Source organism: Toxorhynchites rutilus, chromosome 3 (assembly GCF_029784135.1).
Source record: "Toxorhynchites rutilus septentrionalis strain SRP chromosome 3, ASM2978413v1, whole genome shotgun sequence".
NCBI lineage: Eukaryota > Metazoa > Arthropoda > Insecta > Diptera > Culicidae > Toxorhynchites > Toxorhynchites rutilus.
In genome coordinates, this window is record NC_073746.1 from 328,591,091 (window position 1) to 328,612,172 (window position 21,082).

The 21,082-nt window shown below is 39.8% G+C and overlaps 1 protein-coding gene across 15 annotated transcripts in view; it reads left to right on the forward strand.

The window, feature by feature from the left end:
• Nucleotides 1-21,082, forward strand: part of LOC129778321 (uncharacterized protein CG43867) — a 589,722-nt gene that overhangs the window by 534,485 nt on the left and 34,155 nt on the right. For 7 of the 15 annotated variants that reach the window (XM_055785172.1, XM_055785164.1, XM_055785165.1 and 4 more), the window contains 9 exons: nt 1,693-1,836; nt 1,898-2,042; nt 2,110-2,222; nt 2,289-2,498; nt 10,097-10,192; nt 10,600-10,712; nt 10,776-11,154; nt 11,221-11,395; nt 11,455-12,091. In XM_055785172.1, coding sequence (XP_055641147.1) covers nt 1,693-1,836; nt 1,898-2,042; nt 2,110-2,222; nt 2,289-2,498; nt 10,097-10,192; nt 10,600-10,712; nt 10,776-11,154; nt 11,221-11,395; nt 11,455-12,091 — 2,012 coding nt within the window. The remainder of the gene's footprint in view (nt 1-1,692; nt 1,837-1,897; nt 2,043-2,109; nt 2,223-2,288; nt 2,499-10,096; nt 10,193-10,599; nt 10,713-10,775; nt 11,155-11,220; nt 11,396-11,454; nt 12,092-21,082) is intronic. The other 8 variants (XM_055785166.1, XM_055785176.1, XM_055785169.1 and 5 more) reach the window with 5 other exon arrangements.

Genomic DNA, 21,082 nt, shown 5'->3' on the forward strand with positions numbered 1-21,082 from the left:
GCGACGCTTCTTTTCCCTGAAGAGTTGGGTTTGCTGTCTTCGCTTCTGTCTATATTGTTCCTCGTTTTGACGGGTAGCTTGCCCAGCAATAGCTCCCGCGCAGCGTTCTTCTCATGTAATACTTGCTAACACTCATCATCGAACCACTCGTACCGTCGTCTGCGTTCCAGAAGTCCTAGTCGGTTCGCCGCTACGCTGTTTGTGGCTATTTCAATCATGCTCCAACAGTCCTCAGAAGGAGCTTCGGTAATTTGGCCCTCTTCAGGCAGCGCAGCTTCAAGCGACTGCGCGTAGTTTTCGGCGAAATCTGCTTGTTTCAGTCGCGTAAAATTGTATCGTCGTGAGCATCGGTACCGAATGATGTTCACAAGGGAGAGTACTGGACGCATCTTAACCATCACCAGGTAGTGGTCCGTATCGATGCTAGCGCTAGTTATGTCCGAGAAATGCCAACCGTCTGTCAGAATATGGTCGATCTGATCTGATTTGGTGACCTCAAGGTGTATTGGTGGAGGAATTTGTGTTGAAATAAGGTACTGCGTATGGCCATATTTATAGAGGTGGCGAAATCGATGAGTCTTAGGCCGTTTTCATTTGTTAACCGATGTGTGCTGTACTTACTAATTACAGGTTTGAACTCCTCCTCTTTACCGATCTGAGCATTGAAATCTCCGATGATGATCTTGATGGCATGTTTTGGACAGCGTTTGTATTTACGTTCCAATCACACACTTCTGCATATTACCCATCACAATGAAAGCAGTACCTAGCTCGTTTGTATTGTCGCAGCTCTGGTAGATGGTATGATCATCGCAAAACGTACGTACTGTAGATCCTCTCCAACACACTTCCTGCAGCGCTACGATGTCAAACTTGCGGTTCTACAATAGTTCGGAAAGCACACGGGTACCTCCGATGAAATTTAGAGATCGACAGTTCCACGTCCCGAGTTTCCAATCGTTAGTCCGTTTTTGTCGCCTGGGTCTATGTCGTTTAGTCCGGTTCAAATCTTCTTGTGTATCGTTCGTTGCTTGGTGTTTTAGTGGTGCGACTTGCAAGGCCTGCGACCAACCCCACTATCTCGCAGGAGTCCCATCGTGATACTGCTGTTTTACGTCCCTAGTACCACCAAAACTGGGCAAAGACGCCTACAGCGGCATCAATTCGCTTAGAGGAGGATTTCCGGGTTTTTGTGGCTTTTCTTGGGGACCACCACACCCTAGACAGTTCCCCTGAACCAGTGCAAGCCATAAAAACGATCTATGACGATGGAATTTCTGACCCGAACGGGAATCGAACCCGATGCCCCAATCTTGGCAAGCACAACACTTACCACTAGGCCATGGGGACCACCTGCATTCACAATTGATTTCTCTGAAGAGATATTGTTTACAGAAACATCGAACGTTCTACGAGAAAGACAATTTTTGATCATTTTTATCAAGTATGTGGGAAACCCAAAGCTTGAAGTTTGTAAATAAAACAATTATGCCAAACATTATCGAATGCTTTTTCTATATCAAGAAGTGACATGGCAGATGATTTTTAAACTGACTTGTCGATTGATATTTAAATCGCCAAAATCCATTCGCAGCAAAAATAGTTATTAATGTTAACATTATTTTTAAAAAATGTAGTTCTACGTCAAAACTGTTGTCCAAATCCATCTACATTGATCGATTCACTTTTCAGAATCCCTTGGGGCAGATAAATATGCGAGACGCTCGTGTAGAGGAAGTCGAGCATGTATCCGATTCCGATTCCGAAGAGCGTGAAGATCCAGCCCAAAGCCAAGCGCGGCTCACGGTGGCCATCTATCCCCAACAGCAAGGAGTGGTAAACTTATTAATGTACACATGCTCGGATAACACATTCAAATGAATAATCCTTTTAACAGGGTCCGACGTATCTTATACTCCCAGCGAAACAAGAGAGGGACAATTGGTTGTACCATTTGACGGTTGTTTCCGGGGGAGGACCAACGGCCGGTACCCAATACGAACAGCTTATCCAAAAGCTTATGGAAACCGATGGCGATCCAAGTGAGTTTTCTGCGTTGTGAACTAAGGATTTCAACAACTAAATATGACCTTTTCATGCAATTCACAGACTGCGTCTTGTGGCGACATCCGATTCTCCTGCATACCAAGGATAACATAACCTCCCCTCTAACTTCTTTACATTCCGAAACGCTGCAGGCGGAAGCCATCAAACTGTTCAAGGTAAGTTCAGCCCCCATTTTTCTAAACCATTAATCATCTTAGCGTAACTTCGTTCTATCGTCACAGAGCTGCCAACTTTTCATGTCGGTGGCGGTGAACCAGCCCGGTATCGATTACCACGTGGTGCTAGCCCAGAATGCCCTCCAGCAGTGTCTAGACATGACGGAGCTTCAGTCCGAACTGATCTGTACACTCATCAAGCAAACGTCCCGCCATGTCGGACAGAAACTGGGTGTAGGTGTCCAGGTAAACAAGAAACTGGGCATACCGGCTCGTGTAAGTTGTAGCACAGGAAAGAAGAGGGGAACGCGTGCTTCTTTTTTACCGTTGTTCTACGTGTTATTTAGTTCTAGTTTTTAGAATGTCTAGTCCATTGCATCGTTTAACAATGCTCTTCCAGAAGCAGGATTACGTAGAATAGCGATTTTAGTTTACTAATGTTTTCTAGAGTTTTAGTTAATTCCCCTTATCCTTGAAACCAAACCGTTACAGGTGATTGGCTGTGAAACCACATTGGCATGATTGGATATAGTTCTGTAGTTTTAGCCGACACTTAGTCTCAAATTCATACCACCTATGAAGAACGGAAAATGTTTGATATTTTAAACAATCCTTTTAACCAAGGTATCAAACCATTTCCACATACACATCAAAATTTAAATTGAAATTGAAATCCCCCTTAACCACCTCTCCCGTTATATCATTTGCAAGTCATTTTCTACCGCACGATGCAAACGAAACAAAATTAGCGATTCCCCTCCTTGAGTCCGAACAAATAATAGAGGAAAGAAACTAATAGTGCTAACGATAAACACCACTACACGAGTAGGTGTCCAAAAAGTTCAACCATCATTATATCGTATAACTAATCGACCATAATCATAACTTCATCACATGCTGCACATGCATGACATAGTTTAAACTTGTTTCGCTTAACAGTGCATTATACATTACAGTAACACTCTTTTCTATCACGCTTTCAATGCTTTGAACTTTCTGTTTTTTTCCGTTTCCAAATTTTCGTTTCCTTCTAAACAGAATTTATTTTCAAATTACTTTTTTTTTCGTTTCCAATATACACTCAAAAGAGTAGAGACAATGATCGAGAAGCGATCTTTTTAATCTGTTCTTCTTCTTCTTCTTTTTGGCTTTAAGAGGGTTTAAACTTTTCAGTTCATTCGCCTCTATTTTTAATCTGTTCTCGCCAACCAAAGGGCCGCTATTAAACATCAAAGCACTGAACTTTCATCGCCCCCAAAAGTTTTCCAAACACCCAACAACAACACACACTCAACAAACGAAAGGAAAACGCGCATTGCATTCGCGAGACATCCGCGCGAGAGAGATAGCGTAGGAAAAGGAGGATTGTTAATGCATTCCTAATCCGCTAATGGTGTTTTGGATGTGTTCACGTCGATTTATGTTGTGTGCGCTTAGTTTTCAGCGTGCGTTCGAATGAATCTTTCGCCGCCATTCATCTCCACACTAGAATTAGAAGTTTACGCGCTGCTTGAGGGGTGATGACTGATTGTCGCAACTCTCAATGCCATTTCCATCGGTGGTTGTAAACTAAGCGAAGATATAAATTTTGTTGGAAATGAAGCACTTTTGCATCTCAACGATCGGCGCAAAAAATACAATACTACCGTTGAGAGTTTGTTTAGTGATTTGTTCAGCGTTCAAAATAATCACCCCGATTTATTTTTACTCAAATATTTCGATCGACTTGGCATATCCCATTCGCTGTTTCATTAGAGTTGTTTTTAAATTCGAATATCTTTCGTTCGAACTGTTTTATTTTCAAACATCTTACGAGCAAAACATTCGAAATAGGAAACGGCAAATTTCAACCCGATCGAAATATCATTTCCGAACAGAATGTAAATCCGTCGGAATACAGAATATGGGTGAATACCAGCATTTGAAGGTTGTTTTTCTAAGTTTTTGTCATTTTTCGACCTTGAAAATTTGAGTAAGTCAACAATCGGTTCTGAAATATATGAAATATGAATTCCGCCTTTTCTGAAAGCCTTTTGAAATATTTTCTCTACCTATGGTTTCTTGGGTCATTTCTCTAGAACTCGCATGAAATTCCGATGTTCAATAACATACTGCCAACATGCCACTGGTTTCGATGTCCTCCGCTATATGCGCTACGCTTAACCAAGCTTCAAATAGAATACGACATGTACTCTCACAGAGTGTAATGAGCCATCTTTTTGACGTAGGAATCAGTCGCGTCACGATAATTGTCCAATGATGAGCGCTTATTGCTAAGTACTTCCTCGATGAACTTACGAGTTTTTTAGATTAATTTATTTATTATCTATTTGAATACGATTGAATTGTTTGAAGGTAATCAAAATCAACAAATATCATAACGCAGTTTTACGTCAAGTGTGCGGTCATGTCTCGGACACAACTATTAAACCTTTTTTGTCAGTGTCAGAAGAGACACGAAACATGGGAAACTATCGTTATTTATCGATTGTATTTATCTAAATTGCGTCCTCAAAGCGCTTTCGGAATATGCAACAGATTTTAATAATAAAATCTGCTTTAATTTGTCAGCGTTGTGTAGTGCACTGTATCTTACCATCGGATCCTTTTATAGACGAATTTCATGCCAACTCGTCTTTGGAATTGGCAGCACCATCTCAGATAACAGTGAAACGTTATGGGTGTAAACACATGAGTCTTTCAAGCAACTTTGCATACCTGAAAAACAGGAAGTGGGCTATATCTATGGTATAACCGCAAGGGTGACGTAGGACTATCGTTGATTTGGAGATCATTTGTTCGAAGTTGAATCAAAATCCATTCTGAATGAATGAATAAATGAATATTTGGGGGACTTCGAAAACGAGAGCGTTACGTTGGAGGCACAAGGTTTTATGCATCCAATATAGGATACGAAAAACCTTGTTCTGAAGAATAATCTTCAGAAGCTTTCCTGCTAAAAGCACTTGATTGACAAATCACAAAATCAAATGTATTATATGGATATTTTATGGATAGAAAACATTAAAATAAACTCTTTCGCTTGAATGTAATTTTCAATTCCAAAGGGAACTGGCAGATTATTTTCCAGCAACGATTAGATATTTCCACATTTTCCTCGATACTGGAAGCCCACCAGTGGTTAATACTAACTCGATAACCACCTGTTAATAGCACTTGATTGAAAAATATTTGGTCACAGTGTTACATGGATAGAAAACATTAAAATAAACTCTTTCACATGAATGTGTTTTTAAATTCCCAGAGGAACTGGCAGATTATTTTCCAGCAATGATTAGATCTTTCCGGAACTTTCTCGATGCTGAATGGCATCCAAACGGAAAGAATTCTGCGCGTGTATGTGTCGATCCTCCGCCGTCTACCTCCTCCAGCACGCTAGGCAACGATGTTGTCTTGTCGATGTCCTCACGAAAAATGAATGCGTCTCACCACCAGAATATCGCTTAAGTATGCTTTTTGTGCGAGATTGAATCGAGAGAAGGTGTGGTTTACGATGGCAATTTGGAAGGCAAACTAGAGGGGAATGAACTCTATGAGCTCGAAACTTTCGGCGACTGAGCAATAATCGAATTCGTGCGCATACAATATTGGATACGGAAATATCCTACTGATGGGGAAGAATAATCTTCAGAAGCTTTCCTGCTAATTACACTTGGTTGAAAAATTACAAAATGAAATGAATTTGATCGCTGTGTTACATGGTTAGAAAACATTAAAATAAACTCTTTCACATGAATGTATTTTTAAATTCCCAGAAGAACTGGCAGATTATTTTCCAGAAATGATTAGATCTTTCCGGAACTTTCTCGATGCTGAATGCCATCCAAACGAAAAGAATTCCGCGCGTGTATGTGTGTGTGTAGCGATGTCTTCCCGGGGAATCGTTTGTGGCATCACTCTCCTCCTGATGGATTCCCTTCTGGCCTAAGGTGCACAAACAGGCTCTGACACCGTTCATCCGCGCTTTCATGATAAACGAAGAGCTTCATCACAACAGCGACAACATGCTCCAATCGCTGTTCAATTATAACTGAGTGGGATTTCCGAGCGGCGCTCGCTTATATACCGATTGGTGATTTCAATAGCCTGTTTCGAGAACAATTTTAAGGCTATTGAAACAAGTTTTTGGATCAAAAAGTAACAAGTATATAACGCGTAGACATTTTATCTTTCGAATGAAGTGTTTATCATACCATTTCGTTCAGTTGTTTAGGAGCTATTAACGCTCAAAATCTCGGTCTCCGGCGTAACGCTTTCGGTTTCGAAACTTTGATTTTACACCCCGGTATAGAAATGAAAGACGTAGTCCTACGTCAATATTCAAAAAGAATTAGACAACATTTTGAAAAAGGCAATTTTTTTCATAAATTTTGACAAAAAATTTTAACTTAAAAACTATGATACCTACGAAATTCATGGCAAAGGATAAAATATAGGAAATTATTTAAATTTTAAGTTTAAAAAAATTTAAAAATACCAAAAAATTTTTGGAAAAAAAAGTTATTTTAAAAATTAAAATTCATTTTTCTCAAAAACGTATTTTTTTTAAATTCCCAAAAATATATATATATATGAAGAGCCCTTATAATATCCAACAAGTCGTCCATACATCGGAAGAACTCGCAAGAACTTTTTTATATTTTCTCTGAAAAAATTTTTTGGAATATAAGTCATTTTTGTATGAAGACTCCTGAAAAATTGCTCGTAACATTTTTGTGTGTAAATTCTCACGTTTGACATGTTCTTGACATGTTTCCAAATAGAGAAAAGTTAGCAGAGCATGTAAATTGCGATAATTTATACATAAAAATGTTACGAATTAAACATTAATAGTATTTTTTCAAAGAAAAAAATAGAAAGTTGTTGTTCGAAAAACTTTTTCCATGTAAATGTGCCCATCATCCGATGTATGGAAAACTTGTTGGAAAATCTAAGGGCTATTTATCTCTATTTTTTCAGAATTTTAAAAGCATATGTTTTCGAGAAAAATGAATTTTAATTTTCAAAATATTTCAGTGAAATTTTTTTCCAAAAAATTCTTTGATAATTTTTTATGAAACTATTTAGGCAGATTCTCGCAAAGCAAAGCGAGAGTATACTTTTCCATATGTGCCTCGCAGCGCCAACTGATATAGCGTACTTTATGGTAATTTTCCGGTAAGTTCACTCTGTTTTCGAACGCTAATCGCGAAAATTCTCATTTCAAGTGAAATCTCCATTCAACCTGACTTCACTCCACCACTACTACTACTCCTCGACATGTACCTCGTTGCCCACATACACAATCTTAGTTTAACGTTCATATAAAGTGAAACTAAAAATTAATTTCTGATGCAAAATAATAGTTACATCATCAATGGATGGCTCCATTGTTTACCCACCGTGAACTAATCCACGTTTTGCGAATGAGAAAGAGAAACTCGTCAGTCTGGGAGGGGTTCATTTCAATATGTTCATTTGACGGTGAAAGCTTAAAGGAACACGGACCGTCATAGAGCAGGTAGCGACGAAAGGGCCAGAATTTTGATTCATGTTGAAGAGAAACCGCTGGAAGAAGCAGAAACTCAAAGTCCCCTGACGATCCTCAGTTGAATATGACTTTACTGAGCCTTGGTCACGATACTTCTTACAACTAGTTACATCTTTCGCAATCTTGCCAAAGCTTCACAGGTTATACATGTGCTTTAATGTATGGAAGTACCCTTTTACAGGCACTCTTCGCATTCCATAGATCCGTTCTTATCGTAAAACTCGGCAACCTTCGACGGTAATTAAAAATTCAATGTCATCTTCTGGAACATTTTCTCGAGCCGTTGTCTTATAGAGCATTCGGTCTGGAAGCTGTTCAAAGGCCTTCTTCGCGTACAAATCCTAGTTGCTTCATCAGGATATTACTTTACAAGTTCCAATCGTGTGCTGTTGCTTAGTTGTTTACAGGCAAAACGATTCTTCGAACAGTGGATTGGTTCGAGTCGTATTTTCGGCGATATCACCATCCAAGAGCTTTGTGGGTAAACCTCCAATCGGCCTCAACATCTTCAAATCGATCGTATGTTTTATAACGAAGAGTACTTTGATCTAGTCTAAGGACAGTTTCAGTTTCTGTTTTCTGGATTTTAGTAGTTTTTTCATAGAGACCAGTAATATTCTTACGCCACCCTACACAATTTCCCCGAACCAGTGTAAGCCAGAAAACGATCTTTGGCGATAAATATTCTCACCCGAACGGGAATCGACACCGAAGCCCCCATCTTGGAAAATGCCACGATAAACACTAAGCCATGCCAGCCATTCTATTAAAAGTGAAAATTGTCTGTTCTGACGTGGGACTACTTCTGACTTTCGATATACGGATGGATTTTGATTCCGAATACACAGATTAAGAGAACAGATCCCCATGGATGTTTTGTCCGCGACATATAAAGTGGAAATAGTAAAACAAGTGAACAATGTAACGATGAAAGAAGCCGATTTTGCTTGTACATGCTTTCTAATGTAACAAGCAGCATTCCTACATTCCATTCAATTCGAGAGTAAGCTTACATCGCATGGCTTCTGGGAATGTAGTTGCTATGCCCATTTTCGCGCCACTCAGAGAACCATGTTGCATCGAAGCACGATGCATATATAAGAGAAGGGCGGAAGATACAATATCCACTTCTCGTTTGGTAGTCATCGGAGCGCAACATCGTTACCGGTGAGCGTCGAACGGGAATGAATTGTCTTTCTTAAGACAGGTGAAGAAGAAGAAATGGAGTAGTTTTCTATCCACAAGGGCCCTTTCAGGGCTAGAGACGAATGAGCTGCAAAAGTTTAATTTCTCTATAAACCAAACAAGGAAGGAAGGAAGGATACAACATTCAGTCAAAATGGACATAGCAACAACATTCCCAAATTCCCAAATTCAAAGTTTAAACATCTATTTTTTCATACGATACATTGATGAAGCCCTACCCTAACTGAACATACAGAGCAATGCACCGAGAACCATAACGTATGCTTGAAAAAAAAGCTAATATCGAATGGCGATGAAAAAAAATTACAAAAATAATGTAATGGACCAAATTTTTTCCACAAAATTTTTGGTGTTAAAAATTGATGGAAAAATTTCAAGAATCCAAAGTACAAAAGACCACAACAACCGCAAGGTCAAATCACTTTAAAAAATTCAATGTTATGTGTTTTTTGGGACCAGCGAGATGTAATCCCGTTGTGTTTTCAATGAAGAAAACCGGTTACTTGTGCTGCCACCTGGTTACTTGAAACCGGTAAAGTTTTGCACTCACCTTGTATAGCGAATCTCGATGCTGAAGACCTCAATATTGTTACTCAATGTCTACACTTCTGAAAGCAAACAAATGTTTTTAAATCTGCATTAGAATAATGCTAATTCTTCGGAAAAAATGAGCTCAAAGCGAAAAAGTTTTAGTTTATTACTTGTACAACTACTCAAATCCAACAGCATGACGATATAGAAATCGATTCTATTATTTTAGTGCCTATCTTCTCTTAGTTTCCTTTTTATACATAACATTCAGTTGTAGATGCCGTGTATCAAGCTAGTTTCCATTTTTCTTACGAATATACATGTCAGAATACTACAACTTACCACTAGTCTAGCCTGTCGATAGTCTGCGTTCAAACATCAAACACAGCATACGGAAATAGCCCAGAGTTTGAATCATAGAGATAGTCACAAACCGACCGAATTCGAGTTCAGCATTGCATTATTAATGAGATCCATTTTTTGTCGCCATTTTTTTCTTTCTCTCTTCCATTAACCGCTTCCAAAAACAATAAATCACAATTACCCGAACCAAACGAATATAAAAAAAAACTCAAATAAACAATAGCAATTGCTGTTATGTGCAACCCAGAGTTTGTTCACTTGCGATACACAACAAGGCAATGCAACTCAGACGAATGGGAGCTCTCCAACTTCCATTCAGGTAGGATGGTACTCTTGTTTTTTATCGATTTTATATTTGTTTTTCTCTTTTTTTTCTTTTTCCATGTGTTTTGTTTTGAACAATTATTTTTTTTAATTCTGTTCATTTTCTTTTGGGTTGAGGCGGCCGCTGCTAACAAAATTTCCCGTATTTATATATAAAACTCACAACATATCGATTGTAGCTAAAAGTGCGTAACTAACTTCCAATCAGTAGTTCTTATATTCACTAACACATTTTGTTCGTTTTATTGGGCAAACGCAGAAATTCTGATGTGTAATATTTGTTGCGCCCTTTCACTTTTAAGAAATTTCGTTTCCACCTTTATTGAAAAAGAGCAATATATATGCTTCTGTGATACTAATCGAAAATGTTGTAATCCTTCTGGACAAACCATACGTTCATAGGCACCGTCGGTTCCTCCGATTGACTGCAAATCGAATCCACCAGCCTATACCTTCATCCAGGGTTGGCAACTGTTGGCACTCGCCGTATCGCTGTTTGTGCCAAAAAATAACCGGTAAGTGCAAAGCCCCCCAGCTGGCCGTAATTCGTAACTGACCCGAACACGTGTTTTCTACAGCCTTCTGTGGTATCTCAAGTTGTACCTACTGAGGAATGCCGATTCCAAAACGGATTGTGGAAAATACGCGGCCTACTGTGAGCGTGCGTTGGAGCGAACCATGCAAAATGGCGGTCGCGAGACGAAACCTTCCCGGATGGAGGTGTTGTCTATTCTGCTTAAAAATCCGTACCACCATTCATTGCCACACGCGATACCGGTGCACATGATGAATGGCACCTATCAGGTGGTGTCGTTCGACGGGTCATCGACGATCGAGGAGTTCCATACAGCACTGGCACAGGAGATTGGTTGCCGGGACGGCTCGAACGGGTTCACCCTGTTCAGCGACGATCCGATCGAAAAGGATCTGGAGCACTACTTGGACCCGCAGGCGAAAGTAGGCTCTCTTTTAGGCTTTGATTTCAAATAATGTACTGATTATTGATGTATACATCCATTTCAGTTGTGCGACGTGATTTCCAAGTGGGAAACGGCTTTACGAGAGAAAGGATCCGGCAAATTCGAAAACTCCCGCGTCATCCAACTAACATACAAGAACCGACTCTACTGGAAGCACGCTGCCAAATTGGAAACCGAAAAGGAACGTCTTCTTTTCTGTTATCAAATAAACCAACAAGGTAATGAATTGAAGTTTTGTTCTACTGTAGAGAATCACCCAACTTATTTTCGTTCACAGTGGTGCAGGGTCGTTTCCCACTCTCCCGAGATCTGGCTTTGGAGCTATCCTCCCTGATGGCCCAGATCGACATGGGCGATTATGCAGCGGATAAGTCCAAGACCACCTCGCTGCAAGCTTTGGACAAATTCTACCCATACCGTTACCGGGACGCTTTGACACCAAACGGCCTAAAGGAACTACAGGAGCTGCTCGCGGGCAAGTGGTCCCTTCTGAAGGGTCGATCGATCGTCGATTGCGTCCGAATCTACCTAACCTGCGCTCGAAAGTGGCCCTTCTTTGGGGCAGCTCTGTTTCAAGCAAAACCTCGTCATTCCGACCAAGCGATGGCATGGCTGGCCGTTTCCGAAGACGCGCTCAGTGTCTTAGAACTTTCCTCGATGGGATCGATCGCCCGATATCCCTACAGTTCAGTCATGACTTTCGGGGGCTGTCAGGACGATTTCATGTTGGTGGTTAGCGCCGAAGACACGCTAGCAGGAAGTCCCGAACAAAAGTTACTGTTCGCTATGAGCAAACCGAAGATTCTCGAAATCACTCTGCTCATTGCGGACTATATGAATGCACTGGGCCATACACTGCCCGGAACTCCCCAAATGAACACCCTCACCCGGAATGGAAGCCATCGAAGTATTAGGTAATGACTAGGCCAATTAGAATAACTTTACGTCATTTGATTGCAACCCCTTGCTTGGTTCAATGACTTATTTTGACAAGACCCTCTCTCATCGGGCAGAGAGAACATGTCCCGAATTTTCAAACGGAACTTTCTTAAAAATGTCCATTTCCACGAAAAATTGCCCTATGCAAAATTTCAGCTCAGTCGGACTTTATTCACAAGTGTCACACAGTCGTCAAAGTTTAAGTTTTTGAACCGAAAAATCACCCAAGCGCTCAGTTAACGGAAACCCTTAAATCGAGGGAAACATAATAACTCCAATGAGATGCTTTCTTGAAATATGGTGTCCTCAGCAAAGTTAATCTCAGGATTCTGGCCATCATGGGAAGACAACGGTTTAGTTCAAAATATCACCGCTAGGGCGCGCATTGGTTAGAAAACAAAAACTCATAACGGGGAAAAATTGATATATGTGGAGGGGTTCCCGGAATAAATCGCCACAGAAAACGACTGCAACAGAAACCACCGCTTATAAAATGTGTAGTAGGCTATAAATATTGTGGCGCGGTATTGTATTTCAAAACAAGAATTAACCGGGCAAACGTATCGCCCCAGGCAAACGTAACGCCCCGGGCAGACGTATACCGTCCGACGCTCGCTAGAGCTCGGTCGGACATTGCTAAAGGATCGTATCCTATGTTTCAAACTAACCGGGCAATCAGTGGATCCCAGGTTTGCGTGCGAGACACCGCCGCTTCCGACGGCGGGTCGGCGGTGGACTCGGATTGCGTCATCTTGGCGGCATGGGCCGCCTCGATTCCTTATCCTCGCCAAATGGGGACTTCGTCCCCATTACATTGTCCTCAGAATAAATTTCGAAAAACGAGAACAAGAGAATAAATTTATAATAGAAATGTGAGGCACATGATGTTTTTCCCGCGCCAAATATTTCTAGCCTACTACACTTTTTCTAAGCGGTTGTTTCTGTTGCAGTTGTTTACTGTGGCGATTTATTCCGGTCACCATGTGGAGGCGATCTGGCGTAGTGGTAACATCCATATCTCTCACGCAGAGATCATGAGTTCAATTCTTACTCCCGACATTCTTCCAAAAATGGAAGTAAAAGTGACGAACCAACCGAAATGTGTTGAAAGTCACTATAATAGAGAAAAAAAAATTGATATCTGCTCAGGAATGCTTTCTAGAAACATGTTGTCTTCAGCAAAGTAGATTCTATGATCCCTGGCTAAAACGGAATAACAATGGTTTAGTTCACTAGGGCGCACAGTGGTCAGGAAAAACCAAACGGAAAAAAACCATAACTTCTCAGGAATGCTTCCTAGAAATATTGTATCTCATCCAAAGATGATCCTATGATCCCTGACCATAAAGGAATGACAATTTTGATAATCCCTCAGGAATACTTATTCGAAACATGTTATCTTCTGAATAGTTGGTCTCATGATCCCTGGCTAAAACGGGGTGACCAAAGCTTAGTTCATAATATCACCGCTAGTTCGCACAGTGGTCCGAAAAAAATAACTCCTCAGGAATGCTTTCTAGAAATCTTCTGCGAAGTAAATTCTATGATTCCTGGCCATAAAGGGTTAACAATAGCTCAGTTCAAAAAATCACCTTAACACATTAAGGACCGCGCGTTTTGGGGCAAACTTGTACGCTTCATGTGTTCGGATTCCACGAATGAGATCGTTTCCTTCGGTGTGGATGAGACGAAGGCGAATCATCGCTAGACCTTGTTAGGTTCTTGGCAGACCAAGGATTTAACCATCAAGTGTAGAAAACACGGGTTATTTCGTGATCCATCCGTAATAGACGGAACGCGAAACACGGGAAAACTCGGAGCGGTCCGCAATGTGTTAAGAGAAGCGGTGATGTACATTTAAAAAAACTAAAAAAAGTAAAAAATAAAGGGGAGTTTGTACGGAATGGTTTTTATACATGCAAATACAATTTGAAATCCGTAATTTGAGTCAATCTATTTGCATTAAAATTGCGATGAAAAAGAAATATAAAAAGTAATAGGAGGAATAATTTTTGAGCTATTTTATTTTTATTTACTTTATCAGTATAGAAGTGATAAAAAAAACCCACAAAAGACTACTTCAAAACCTTCAATGCTGATTCAGGAACTTCCTCGGAATTCTTCGGCATAATTACTCTGTTTGTAGAGAAATCCACATCTCCGATTAGCAACAATCTATTGCGTGCCTCCATTGTTTCTTCTGAATATATCCCCAAGAGTAGTTTCAGCGATTAAATTACGTCTGCTCCATGAATCAGAAAAAAATGTAGTGAAACAGGAATTTAAAACCATGGATACTTGGTTTCGAATATTTTCGCCGTATCTATTGCATACGATTTAAACTTTGCGAGATCTATCTCACAGCTAGATGCCAGTTCACTAAGAATTACTGAAAACCACTCAATTCACTCCCGGTCGAATCCTGTGATTGACAATACAGTTTCGGCATTTTTAGAAAACTTTCTCACTTTATTACCGTCATTTGTACAGTCTGAACCCTGTTTAACGACATCCACCAAAGGTCCTGGTCCTAGTTCCATCCGATGTTCATTTTGAATTCGTGTTTTCCTTCACTTACACGCCATTTTATTAGCACTCCACTTCTTTATATCCAACTTGTAAGACACTTTCAAGGAATCAAATGCGGGCGTGAAGAACGGATATCTTCTTAAATGGAACTCACGTTTCTAGAGGAACTTCGCTGTCTCAACGTAGTATTACTCGCGTCACTTTTATTAGTACTTAGTTGAAATTTCTATGCCAAATAACAAGCCTTGAATAAATTCTGAGTGGTAAGCTCTAGAATACGCATGACCACAGTGCAAGTCTCCCCGACCAGAACGGGAATCGAACCCGAACCCCCGGCATGTTAGGTGTGACGCTAACCATTCGGCCACGGGAGCATGAAGAACGGATTTGCCATATTTGAAAAATTCCGTATCAAGTGATCGCTCTATCATTAAAATGGTAGGCATGCATTTTGGGGTGACTTCACATTAGGATTGGGCGATCTCGGATCGATTCTTGAAAGATCGATCTTTTACATTCCGATTTCCGATTTTTTGGATCGATCTTTTGTACTCGAGAAAATCGATTTTTTTTTGCTTTCGATCTTTTCGATCTCATTGTAGATTTGTTTTTCAGTATACATCGATGTTTTATCTCACCGAAGGTCACCCAACATCTTTTGAAACATAATATCAACAAATGCTGACAGTACACATGCAGACAGAGACAAAACTAGCGAATAAGGAATGATCTGTAGCCGGCTGCGCATAGGATCACTAAACCAGATGTTGACATCAATTACAGGCGAGAGGTTGTTTTCTAGATCTGGCGCCAAAACCAAAAATCGGCTTTAACCCTCTACCACCCAAGTTTTTTATTTATCTAAAAAACCTACTCCACTTTTATCTCGAATTTCCGACTTTCAACATAAAATGCTCATAGCAGAAAGCTGCCAGCATGAAAACAATGTGTATGTGTGATAGATGAAAATATTCTAGAGACGTTCTAGTGGGGGTGATCATTGAAAATAATGTGTGAATAATTTGAAAAGAGAATCCGCGAAGCCCGTCTAAAGGCGGACTTGGGCTGTAGAGGGTTAACAAAATGACAGATGAATGACACGATTGGCTTTGATGGGTTTCTTGTCAGAGTTCTGGGCGGTTGTTGAATTTTTAATAATGCTTTTTCAATCAATTTATTTAATACAACGACTACCTGACGGCACAAGAAAAACGCCCTGTGGCTATGGCCTATATGCTGAGAAACGAAACAAAATGCTTCTGATATTTGAATAGAAATATGAAAATTTGTGTTCCCTGTTCAACGAAAAGGCGGCATTCATATAGGAGCAGATACATCGGAAATCGTTTTTTTCAAAAATCGATTCGGCAAAGATCGATTTTTTGGTACCGATTTAATCAGAGGATCGATTCCTACGCCGTTTGGAAAACCGATTCGATAAGATCGATCTTTTTATAAAGATCGCCGAATCCTACTTCACATGCCCAGCATGTTACTATTGAAGAAGTGTCAGTTAGAAAGTTCCGGGCTTTGCCATCTATCATAGTCAGTGATGTGATGTGAAGTGATGTTGCATTCTCAATGATTTTCTATTTTTTAGGTCAACACTGTAAACTTTAATGACTTTATTTGATCTTCTTAATATGCCTCTTGCTTTTTGAATGTCTCATTCGTCTCCATCAATCTTTGTAGCTTTACTTCCGCAATCATTTCAGTAACTATGATGGAATCCGGAGACAGATATGCTTTTTCTTTAGCCTCAAAAATTGTGTGATAAGACGGAAAAATGTCAGCATGACATTATTCTTCACTAGGTATTCCTTTTCCATACGTTTATTAATCATAATTACCTGATTTGGTCACCAAATAAATGCTTCCGATTAACAAACTTCAAACACCACGTCTTGTACTAAACGTGAAAAAAGCAAATAATACAGCTGTTTGACTTGAGTCAAACAGCGGTGCGCGGCTCGGGACATAGACGGTAGAGCGTCGCTGTCTACCATATTTTATGGTTGTCACCCTTAGGGCATCCATACACTGATACACAGCATTTGACAGCGTCAAACACTGTCACTCGCGAGAACTGCCAAACTCTCAAGCTGGTGTAAATCAAGGCGCTTAACATATTGCCGTGCACCCGTGGCCGAGTGGTTAGCGTCTCACATTATCATGCCGGGTGTTCGGGTTCGATTCCCGTTCTGGTCGGAGGGATTTTTCGTCAAAGAAATTTCCTTCGACTTGCACTGTGGTCACGCGTATTCTAGAGCTTGCCCCTCGGAATACATTCAAGGCGTGTTATTTGGCTGAAGAAATCTCAACTTAGTATTACTAAATGACGCTAGTTAATGCATACGTTGAGACGGCAAAAGTTCCACAGGGAACGTGAACGCCATTCAAGAAGAACATATTGCCAGGTGGGTCAAAATGTGAAAACCACTCTGCAGTAATCTGATACTTCACTACATATTTATCACTACATTTATTACTTTCATTACGTTTTACGCTGCAAGCGTTTCATCTATTGTATTTGTGTTGATGGCACTGCCATTTGCAATTACGATTTGGGCCATTTGGTGAACATTCCATTTTCAGGATGAAATTAACACACTTAAAATAAATTAAAATAAAATAAAAAAAATTAAAATAAAAAATTATGAATGAAAATTTACTTTCCTGTATAGAATATGTATTCTATGTAATAGAGTCAAACGTTTTCTCGCAAATTTTGAAATAATATTAAACTTCAATTCTTTCCTTAGTTAGCGAATGGGAGCACCTTGTTCCATAGATCTGTCTTGAGCTCACCGAGTAGTTTGAGAGGATTGGCAATGACAGCTAAAATTGCAGCACATCTTGACTCGCGGATCATATACTCTTGGCCGGGGCGTGATGGTTGTACGATGCAAATGTAAACGAACCATGTATTTTCCAACTGTACTTTGAGTTCCGTTTCTTCTCTAATTCCATTGAAGTTTATAAAAAAAAAACGAATACGTAGTGGTAGAGTACAAGCTGTTTTCACTTCAGGAACGGTTTTTTTCATATCGCTAATATATAATACAAAATCGAATAAATGTACTCTCTCTCTCAGATAGACATGCTTGAAGGCAGTTTCAAATTATCAAAGTTTGAATGAAAATTAGTTTTAAATGTTATTTGCTTTCTCAGATCACGTGAAGTTGAAAATATCTGCCACAGACCCACAAATACATTGCAGGTTGCATTTTCTTCCAATAATGGCTCCTCAAAAAACACGAAAAAAATCATTATCAGACACTATGGGTACTATTCTCGTTTCGTCTCGGCTCCAATCACTGATGAGAAGAGCAAAATATCCCATTCCAGTACACGAGTGTCATTGTTTTATTTAGAAGACTGGAAAGACTTCTGTCATTTTTTCTCGGTATGATCAGTAGTGTCAGATGTGAAGATATGTTTTTATTTCAAGAAAAACAACAGACATAGAATAATCATTTCTAAAATTGATCAATTGAGATTTTTTGCAATTGAGGTGCATCTGTGGTGCTTGTACGGCCCATTTCAAATTCACTAATCCACCGATGTTGTTCTCGAAGGAGCATAAGTGAAGTAACATTTCGTCAACCACTGCATTGATTGTTCAGGAGTTCTTCCCATCAAAAAACAATGCTCAGAATGGTCTGTTGAAAAATTCCAGGACAGCCCCTGTAGTACTTTAGTTTTTTTTTTACATTTATGGCAATAAAATTCGAAGCAACATGTACATGAAATGAAAATATATTTTTATCAGTGTAACGCGTTCATTTTGCTTGTCGATGCATCTGTCATTCATTCGACGGCAAACAAATTTACAACTGTGTTCATTCATATTCATTCTGTGCTATCTGATCTTTCTTTAAAGCTCGAGTCATGAGAATTCATTCACATTTATTCATTGCCATTGAATTGTCAGGAATGTTGTGACTGTTCATTTTCAATATCACGATAAGTGTGTGATTTTCTCATTAAGTCAATGCCTTGCTTATTCAGTTATTTTTGAAGTTACTCCGAAAGGATAACGCAAATCGGTGGCGCAAGCGGAAATGCCAACGAAAGAGCAAGATCTGCATGCACACTCACAGCTAAGGAATGCATAGGCTTGGACAGCGGGGAAGCATTCTGCAGAACCGATCCGAGTAGCGAATGCAAAATTCGTCAGCCAAAGCTGGATGTTGGCAATTTCACCCGCTAATGCTATAGCACAGTTTGATGCGTTTGCAAAAGGAAGCTCGAAAAGTTCCCGTTGCGGTCGTGTCTTGGACACCACCATTTTATGTTTGTGTGTTCGGAATTTGAGTCAAAAATTAAATGTTTGAAATTTGAGTCAAGACGGTATTTTTTACATCGAAATTGGAGTCTTTTGAATCAGTTCTGACAAGTGAAATTGGAATCGCATATTCACTATGTAAAATGAAAGCATTTTAACTTGCATGCTTGAAAAATTTAATTTCTTGTCATTATTATGAGCATTCTGTACTTCGTTATCTTCCTCAACGAATTTCTCCGTTCGGTCGGTGTCCGAGAACGATGCTGATAGTGAATGAATTGGTGCATTAATATCAATGAATGACAAAACTAGGGATATTTTCTTTTGCTCAAATTCCGTGAACGCAGAACAGGACGAAAAAGAGAATGAACAAAATTGGATGAATCAACTGTGAGGGGCTTTCTGTGATTGTGATGCCGATCGGTCTGTACCAGGCGGCATATTCGATTCGTTATGTAATGTGGACGCCCCATCGGGTGCACGAAGCCGAAGTCCCGTCCGATGCACGAAGTCGTCACGAACACACAAAGCACAATGTCGTCAACGCTAATTTACTTCGTTTTGTTTGGTTCGACTTTCTCGAACCGGACCCACTTGTTTCGGGTTGAGTTCGGTTTGATTCGAGTCGGTTTTCGGCACGTCGGCTTTACCGGGCAGCCAAGGCCGATTGGCGTAATGTGGACGCATCTTGAGGTTCGGCGTTGGTTCATTTTCGGTATCTCGAATGCAATGATCGAATGTGATCGAAAATTCAGCTGAAAAGATTGATGTGATACAGATATTTCCTAGCACTGGTCTTAACATATATTCAAAACAGTCATCTTGCATCCCCGGATATTTGTTTACATTTGATTGTGTTTTTTTTTTTTTGGAAAATGCCCATTTGAAAACCAGTAAAAATGTTCCAATTACTGAATAGAATTTGATGGTTGAAGTTGAAAACATACATTGCTTATGTAATTCTAGTTTAGCCGTGAAACAATTTCTGAAGATAGAAGCGGAACAAAAAAATACGAGGGGTTGTATCCGAGACACACGACCGCATTGTTTTTTTTATCTAATTTATTGGTTTATCATTTCGGATATTATTTGCGAATACGTTGAAATTTCATAAATAACTCTTTAGTAAAAAGTTACGGGGGCCCTGAAAAGGTTTAATGGCCTGCGTGGTTTTTAGAATCATTTCGAGAAGCAACGATTCTTTCTTGCCTTTGCGAGAACAATGATCTAATTGGTCATATGTCGCAATTTGTTTCTTTATATCATTACACGCATTGCACTGAGTATCAATCGAGAGGCACACAAAGCCAAACACTGATGCCTATACTCGCTAGCGTTTACAGCTCGAGGGGAAACATAAATCACAAAACGAGCAGAATAAACGACCTTTGTTGTTCCGGGCACAGAAAGATTCTGAGAATTTTCCTCAGAGCAGATGCAATACTTATACGCTAGCGACAGTTTAATTACGATGCATGGGTGGAGTTTACTTCGCAAATATTCTGTTTTCGCTATCCCCCTTCGTTGTTTGTATTCTAGCGGCTGCATAAGTTACCCGTTATTGACAGTTCTGTTGGGGAAAGCACACAAATGGACAAAACAAATGTATGGGGAAATGGGACTGCTTCCAATTTTCATCAATTTAAACCATATACAGACTTTTGGATTGTAATGTATAGCGTATCAAACAAATCTTAGAAAATTTTGGATTCTATTGGTATGCAAATCGTTTAAATTCCGTTCGCAGCAAAAATACAGGGTGGGCCATTTAAAGTGGAAGCATCTGGCAACCCCATAACTTTTGACAGAGATGTCAGATTAACAAATATCATACCGGGTTGGAAGCGTCATTTCAGTACAATTTTAACCATGGAACAATACACACCTAAACAACGCGCTGAAATTGTTCAGCTGTACATTCAGAATAACTTCTCAATTGTGTTAACTAAACGTGCGTGGAAAAATAAAAATAAAGTTCAAACATCGCGTGGAGACAACACTATACGTCGATTATATGCCAAATTTATATCGTCTGGTAGTGTTGGTAATGCCAGTCATCTGTCCAGACAACGACCAAGACGTTTCGACGAGAATATTGATGCCGTACGAGCCAGTGTTGCAGAAACTCCATCGAAATCAGGTCGCCATC